Here is an 8,501-nt window from a genome sequence, read left to right on the forward strand (position 1 = left end):
GGGGTATCAATGGCCAGAGCCCACAAAAGGGTACCCTTTACCAGGGCCCCAGAGGCCCTGGGGGCCCGGCCCAAACTGCAACCCCCATTTCAGAATTCAAACTTTTTTCAGGGCTCATGAGATTGTACGTATGGGATGAGGGATTGTGGCATGTCTGTCGGAGGGGAGCCATGTAACAAGTTTGTATGGGCCTGAAAAAATTATGCTTGGGCCCTGTCAATGACTATGACAGGCAGAGATTGCTGCTTACCAGAAGCTGGGATTGGGTAAGAGTCGATGGATGACATGATGATTGCCTGTTCTGTTCATTCCCTCTGAAGCACCTGGCATTATACTGGGCTAGATGGACCATTGGTCTGACCAAGTATGGCCGTTCTTATGAATATTTTCATCTGCTGGCACTGACACTTCTATTTTAGCTGGAATGTGGCTGTTTCTTTAAGAGAAGATTCATCTGCCCACATCACCAGGGTTGAAATGATCCCAACTTCGCAGTTCCTCTGGGTGATGCCGCACACAAACAAAAGGGCCCTAGTGGTACATTTTTAACAAAGCCTCCAGCCCTGCAATGTTACCAGTGAGCTGGCTCCAGCTCAGCAAACAGTCACAGTGTGAGTCAGAGCCAGTGCGATTCAGTTGAGAGGAAACACCCAGTTGCTGCTGTAGGCGGGGCATATTTGTGAGTTCAGGAAAGTGAAACTAGCCCAGCTACACTGTCCAGAGTCAGCCATGGCGACGGAGAACCCCGTGGAAAGTCTCCAGGAGGAAGCTACTTGTCCCATCTGTCTGGAGTATTTCAGAGAACCTGTCATTCTGGAGTGTGGGCACAATTTCTGCCGAGCCTGCATCAGCCAGTGCTGGGAGGGATCAGACACGGGTGTCTCCTGCCCCCAGTGCAGAGAAACTGTGCAACAGAGAAACCTCAGGCCAAACAGGCAGCTGGCAAATGTCATAGAAATAGCCAAAAGGCTGAGTTTCCAGGCAGCAAAGGGATCAGGAGGGGAGAAGGTGTGCGGGGAACACCAGGAGGCTCTGAAACTGTTCTGTGAAGATGATCAAATCCCCGTCTGTGTGGTTTGCCATCTGTCCCGGGCTCACAGAACTCACACGGTGGTTCCCATCGCGGAGGCTGCCCAGGAGTATAAGGTAGGGAAGTTTAATCACTAATAACTTTGGGTTTTAATGACAAGTTAATTTCACTGCAAGGTGTAACTGCACCATTCAGCTCTGTAAAGCCTTCACTGTACGGGAGATGCTATAACAAATGATCTGGCAGACTAGCAAGACAGGCAAATAATAATAATAACAATAAAGTCTTTAAAAGTACCTGGTGTGGGAAACTTTTTCTGGAACAGAAACTGTTAAATGATCAGTGAGGCTTAAATCAAAAGAACTGCAGGCCCGTCTATGTGAGAGTGTTACCTTCAGATTGGAGAAGAGGAAGTTACAAGCTGTTGTTATTACTGATTTGTACCATACAGTGTATTATTATTATTTGCATCAGATCCTGGCACTGCACAAAACACAGTGAGGGACAATCCCTTCGCTGAGCAAGTTGCAGACTCACAAGACAGACAACGGGTGGGAGGGGAAACTGAGGCACAAGAACTTCTCCAAGGTCACCCAGCATGTCAGTAGCAGAGCTGCGGATAAAACCCAGGCATCCCAATGCCCAGACCAGTTGCTGCCACCCCTGCAGCAGCACTGAGCAGTGCTGAGGGGCAGCTATTACAATGGAAAGGCGCTTTGATAAAGGCCCCAGGCCCAGGACGGAGATGAGATTTCCCCTGGGATTTAAACAGAGATGCCGGCCAGCACTACAGGAGGTGATTGTGCTAAACGCTGCGTGAACCCCATGCACCTTGAGCCCACACATAAAAGGGACAGCGCAGGTCCATGCCAAATACCATTGGGATTAGACTGGATTGCAGCAAAACTAACCCCTGGGTGGTGCTGACCAGTGTCAGTCTAAACTGTTTATTGTGTCTGTGGGCAAGGACCAGCCAAAGTGGTTCCATTAGTCTCACCATGCAGGCTTTTGAAATCTCCCAGAATCCACTGCTTCTGGGATCTTTACCATGGAGTGGGATTGTAGGTACCTACCCAGAGGCATTTCTAGTGAAAGCGTTCAGGACAGCATTAGGGCAAACCCCAACCCTTCCTAACGTACCTCAGCAAATCTAATGGGGTTTTCCCTAGTGCTTAGTCCAGTTCTGTACAACCAGAGCAATCCCAGAGCTTCACGGCTGAACCTCATTTGGGAGTTGGGCTCCTTGGAGAATCCCAGCCCATATTTCCAGCCATGGGATTTGAATCACTTTCTTCCTTTAATCTTCTGAAAACCACATTAATTAATTCACCCCCATGTCACTCCAGATTTCTACCATGTGCTGCACTACTAATGAATTAATACAGACCAGTCAAGCTTGGAGAAGTGAGGTCTCCCTCTAATTAATAAAAAGACTGAATCTGAATTGGAAACAAGTTGGAATATGACACACTCCCAGTCTCCATTGTTCGGTTGCATTTCCTTGGTGTTCCTGGTGTCATACGCTGGTTAGGACCAACAGTCACCTTGGGTTTGGGTGGACAAACATCCCCCACACACCCCTCTCAGCCTTCAAAATGAAACCTCCCAAATCATCTCTGTTTCTACAGGAAAAAATTCAAGCCCATTTGAAGACTTTCAGGGAAGAGAGAGAAAAGCTCTTGGGATTTAAAGGGACTGGAGAGGAGAAAAGCCAGGAGTATCTGGTAGGTGTCTGTTGTTATAGACCTGTGGAGATTTGTGGTGAGAGGTCTGTTTGTAGGCAGATTCTTCTGTCACCTTGATCAGTGTGGATATATTTCTCCATGATCACAGATTTTCTGTGTTAGATTCATGTGCAGAATCGAAGCTTTCATTTCAGTTATGAGTTAATTTCTAGCCCTTGTGGCTGTCTTTGTGGATGCGTCATTTCTCTCACTGTTCAATTATTTGGTTCTTTTTTTCCCCTGGAACTTCGGTCCATGTAATGCTGAGTCCTGCAAATCTTAGGGTTTGCAAAGAAGTTCTCCCTCCTGCACACTCAGTACCCCATTAAAGGACCCCAGGCTGGCTCCATGTTCCCTGACCAGCCCTTTCCCTATTGCTTTACAGAAACAGATAGAAAAGGAGAGGCAGAAAATTGTGTCTGAATTTCAGCAACTGCGGCAGTTCCTGGAGGAACAAGAGCAACTCCTGCTGGCCCAGCTGGAAAAGCTGGACAAGGAGATTGTGAAGATACAGAATGAAAATATCAACAAACTCTCTGAGGAGATTTCTCATCTCAGTGAGCTGATCAGTGAGATGGAGATGAAGTGTCAGAAGCCAGCAAGTGAATTCCTGCAGGTGAGACTGACTTAGAAACACTCCAGATGCCAACACAGGGACAGGACAGCTCCTAAGACATGGATTCAGGAGTTAAGCAGTGAGAGATCTCAGCGTAACTCAGTGTGTGCGTTCCTGACATGTGAATGACTATTCTTCTTTGCAGAGTCATGGACACATTGATATTAGAGATGGAAAAACCCCATTAGCTAAGGGAATCCCTGGGCCTAGAGTGAGGGCAGAGCTTCTCTTCCCCAGGCTTGCAAAATCCCTTCCTTGGAATTCAAAGTGTGTGTCAGGTGGGGCTAAAATTCTCTCTCTCTCTCTCTCTCTCCTCTAGGATATCAGAAGCAGCTTGAGCAGGTACGTGGCTCTCTCTCACTCCCCCTCACACTTCACAACCCTGGGAAAGATCTTGGAGATGATGTTAGCAACGTATGTTCCCAGGGCTCTAAAGCAAAATGTGTTGAGAAGTCACATTTTGGTTACAAATCTCTCTGATCAACTTAATACTGAGGTTCTCACTAACCCAATTTATAGAAGACTCTGGAATTACCTACTGAATGGGAAACACTCAGTTTTTAGTGGGAAGATTTCTGCAACACTTAACATGGGAACCTGCTGTCCCTCAGAGCATGTCCCTCAGAGTCCTCACTCCCCCTCACACTTCGCAAAGCTGGGAAAGATCTTGCAGATGATGTTAGCAACGTATGTTCCCAGGGATCTAAAGCAAAATGTGTTGAGAAGTCACATTTTGGTTAGAAATCTCTCTGATCAACTTAACCCTGAGGTTCTCAATGTTTTATAGAAGGCTCTGGAATTACCTACTGAATGGGAAACACTAACTAAAATTGTATTCTAGAGATGTCACATCCCTGGCCAGGACTCGAGGATGGAATATGGGTCTTTGCCTCGAGAGTCTTCTTTCCCACCTGAGGACTGTTTAGAGGCCTGTGTGGAATGATCTGTGGAGTTGGTGCATCAGTTTTTAGTGGGCAGATTTCTACAACATTTCACATGGGAACCTGCTGTCCCTCAGAGCATGGAGCCCCAAGTAGTGAATTGGACATAGAGACTCAATTCCCATTTTATCCCCAGATCTGGTCTCTCCAGGCCAGAGTTGAAGAATATGAATGGGACCTTTGGGGGAAGGTGGCACTGCCATGGCCTGTGTTGCACCTGCTCTGAGGCTGGGAGAAGTAGAGAAATGCTAACTCCAGGCCCATTAGAGCAGCAACCCACCAGCAAGAACTTCTAATGAGTCACTAAGTGAAATATAACCACGTGAATGTTTTTCTCTCCAGGTGTGGGAAGGGGAAGCTCCAGCAGCCAGAGGAGATTTCTCCTGAACTGGAAAAGGGACTCAGTGATTTCTCCCAGAAAACTGTTGTCCTAATGGAGACTCTGAGGAAATTCAAAGGTACAGAGAAGAGATCTAGGAGGGGAAATCGGGATAAGCCTCTGACACCGTAGGAAGAGCATGGCTCTGGGCCAATCCGTTCATAATTAGATTATGCTTCTATTTAATTGTCAGGTGATAATGCCACACAGCTGGGGTCCAAGTCACTCTGGTTGATTAATTCAAACTTTTATTTGTACCAAAAGCATGCCTTGCAATTACACCTACTGTTAAAGTAAGAAATGACAGACATACAGACAGAAGTACTAGTCAGTTGCCTTCTCCTGGAGCATAGGTGGGTCATGGTAAATTTCTCCTATGAAGCTCTGACTCCCCCTTACAATGTCTGACATACTATATGTATCCATGTGATATATTTAATAGATCTTTTCCAATCTCTTCTGAGTGTTATGAATATTAAGTACCAGATATAACTCATACACTGCACATGTAGGAACTTTTCAATTCACAGGGCTTTTGCTGTCCAAACTACTTTCATATTATTATTCTCTTTTCCCATTGGTCTATTACCACTGATTCTGCATAGGTCACTTTGACCCTTGTCTCTGTAGAGGGGTTTTTGAACTTTTCTAACTGACCTTGGCAGTACATTTTGGGTGTCTGTGTCTGTAAGCACATTGTGTGATCAAAACGTCTCTTTGTCCCACATACAGACTTATGAACATGTCACTTAATAACAAGGTCACTTAGGCAACATTTCCCTTACATCAAGGAAACTGCTAATCAGGCCGAAGCCGAATCAGTCAGTATAAACGTACAGTCTTGTTCTGTCCAAGCATACGCATAAGAAATGACCGTAGACCCCTTCTTCCAATTCTCAGTACGGAATATAATAAATAGCAGGGACAGAGGGACGTGGGCAGTGTAAAGCTGGGCCTCTGACACTCTGCACACTGGCAAAGAAACACGGGGGCCATTGTAGAAGGGACACAACTCTGGCTGGCTTCAGAACTTCCTCAGCCTGAGCCAAGGTCTGCACCGGCCCCTGAAGCCACTGAACAGCAGAGTCACAAATTGCCTCCCCTCTCTCCTTCTGCCAGTACAGGTGTGATTCTGGCCCTTTGAGCCAAACTTCCCCCTGCCTCTAATCCCACATTGATAAAATTATTTTATTATTATTCATATTTCTGCCTCTGGAGCACGAGATCCCCGTCATGCTGCTCTCTGTATAGTCGCTGAGCAAAGAGCACCAAACCTTACAATTAGAGCTAGAAATTTGCAAAATCCTAACATCTTGTTAGTGTCAAAGGGACCAAAGGAGGTAAAGTTATTTTTGTGCCAAAGTCTTTGCATGATCTAGTTGAGGTTACGACAAAAGGCAGTAAGTGAATGAGACAAACCAACTAAAGTCTGAAGGGTGGGAGGGGCTGATGAGGGAAAAGTAAATCTCACTTACAGATTGTCTGTCCTGGGATAGTTGGGAGACTTCTTGGCTGTTGATTCCATTGGGGAGAGATGCCTGAATGAGAGAGGAAACAGAAGGTTTCAGATTAGTTTCTATTAAATTCCTGAGTGTGTCTCTGGGACTTTCTGTCACTTTCTCTGTCATGATGAAAACACAGCTCTATGAGTTGAGAGGGGGAATGCTGTTATAAACATGAAAGCCTGAAATCTCCTCTCTTTTATCCTTTCCCCCTCCAGACATTCTGCCATCTGCGCTGGACACAAAAAGAGTGGAATCCCTAGGATCATTCACACAGGGTGAGTTTGCAGGTGAAGATTGTCTTTCAATTGTGAGAAAATTCCAGTGGAAACATCTTCATGAGAAGGTTTGGTTAGTGTCTTTAGGAACAAAGAGCAACCAGGACACACACAGCCACAAATATAACACAGTAACAGTCAGAAGATCCCCAGCTGACATCACACAAACAACCCTGACATAAACCTCAGTGCTGCGTTCATGCCCAAGCTGATGAACAGAAAAATGCACTGAGCAGCCCCCGAACAGAGCTCTCTCCCCTGAGGGCTGACACATCCCTCTCCTTTACCCTGATGCAGGGGGGTCTCCCCATCGCTCTTCTCCAAAATCCTCCCTTTCCTCTAGGCAGGGCTGGGCTCTCCTATTGGAGCAGCTCACTGCTTCCTGGACTGGAGAGATGCTCCTCTCTGATGCTGGCAGTTCTTCCCTTCTCTTGAGATGAAGGATGGGGCTAACCTACCCAATGCCATCTCCTGCTCTCTGGTCTTCAGTGGCTCTTCCCCAATGTTGCACCTTCCTCTCTGTTCCCTGGCCTGGGAGTGGACGCTGCATTTGCCTGGGGGGCGTGCGGGGGGAGCTTCCCTCTCGGGTTTAAAGCTGGCACCTGCCTCCTTCTGCTCCCTCCTCACTAGAAGCTTCTATGCTGTGCTTGGATACTGGGAATGGAGCAGCCCCAGCAGGGGGAACAGGGAGCTGAAGCCTCTGCAAAAAAATAAGAAGCAAAGAAAGTGGATCCCATTACAGGAACTGCAGTGACAGCTCTGCACAGCCGCAGGTGCCCAGGACAGAGGCAGCTCCCTGGGATCCAGGAGTGTCCCAGCCAGAACAGGGCAGCTGGGGAGTGTGAGAAATGGTCCCAGCCTCCTCCAGGGCTGAGTTTGGCCCCTAACGCTCTGATTCTCTCTCCCCAGCGAATGTGACTCTGGATCCAGACACGGCTCATCCCCAGCTCGTCCTGTCTGAAGATGGGAAAAGTGTGAGATGTGCAGACACATGGCAGGATCTGCCCAACAACCCTGAGAGATTTGACAATGAGCTCTGTGTGCTTGGCTGTGAGGGATTCACGTCGGGGAGACATTGCTGGGAGGTGGAGGTGGGGGATGAGCAATGCTGGGCTGTGGGGGTGGCCAGAGAGTCTGTGAGGAGGAAGGGAGAGATCAGCTTTGACCCTGAGGAGGGGATCTGGGCTGTGGAGCTCTGGGAGGATGAGTTCCAGGCTCTCACCTCCCCTCGCACCCCCCTGAGCCGGGTCCCCAGCAGGATCCGGGTGTGTCTGGACTGTGACCGGGGGCAGGTGACATTTTTCGATGCTGGTGACCAGGCCCCGATCTTCACTTTCCCGCCGGCCTCTGTCCCTGGGGGGAGAATCCGCCCCTGGCTCGAGGTGTGGTGGGGATCCCAGCTCAGCCTGTGTCCCTGAGACACTGGGGGGGGGAGAAATCAGCCTCTCTAGCCTCCATGGTCAAAGAGACTAGGGTGTGTGAGGACTCCCATCTACCCAGTCCCAGGCCCTTCATCTCTGTGATCCCTGGAAGTTCTCCCCTTCCCTGCAGCACCAGGGATGGGAGGGGGAGGAGGGTGAAGAACCCCTGGAGCTGCAGGGGGAGCAGAGGGGCCCTGAGGGGCAGATGTGGGGCTGGGCAGGGGCAGAATTAACAGCCGGGCTGGGGACAGGCAGACGTGGGGGTGGCCGGACCCAGCATTAATTACTGAGGTTTGGGGGGTTGGGAGAAGCTGGAAGCTCCGCAGCGACAGGGAGGGTTTGTACAATCTGTGGGGTTAGATCTCACTGGGGCTCCCAGCCAGAGCTCCTGCCGCAGGGCCACAGTCACCTTCCTCTGTCGCTGCAGGGCTGGCACCACAGTGATTGTCACACACACGCAGGGGATGGGCAGGGAGAGTTCACAAATCACAGGATCACCCAGATACAGTCTGTGTTGTTTTGAAACCTCATGGTTTAGGGGTTCAATTTCACGACTTTTGGTTTTGACTCATGATTTTTAACTTCTGAGGTTGGCAACACGGAGAGTCAC

The 8,501-nt window shown here is 48.7% G+C and overlaps 1 protein-coding gene across 1 annotated transcript; it reads left to right on the plus strand.

Annotated features, from left to right (window-relative positions):
* Window positions 1-635: 635 nt before the first annotated feature.
* Window positions 636-7,955, plus strand: LOC137143934 (zinc finger protein RFP-like). Its single transcript, XM_067534009.1, has 7 exons — window positions 636-1,146; window positions 2,659-2,754; window positions 3,140-3,370; window positions 3,690-3,712; window positions 4,654-4,769; window positions 6,411-6,470; window positions 7,380-7,955. The coding sequence occupies exons 1-7, from the start codon at window positions 730-732 to the stop codon at window positions 7,886-7,888; spliced, it is 1,452 nt and encodes a 483-aa protein (XP_067390110.1). The 5' UTR covers window positions 636-729; the 3' UTR covers window positions 7,889-7,955.
* Window positions 7,956-8,501: the final 546 nt, after the last annotated feature.

This window comes from Emydura macquarii, unplaced genomic scaffold (assembly GCF_026122565.2).
Source record: "Emydura macquarii macquarii isolate MOO-44397 ecotype Brisbane River unplaced genomic scaffold, CSIRO-AGI_Emac_v2 contig_3353, whole genome shotgun sequence".
Classification (NCBI taxonomy): domain Eukaryota; kingdom Metazoa; phylum Chordata; order Testudines; family Chelidae; genus Emydura; species Emydura macquarii.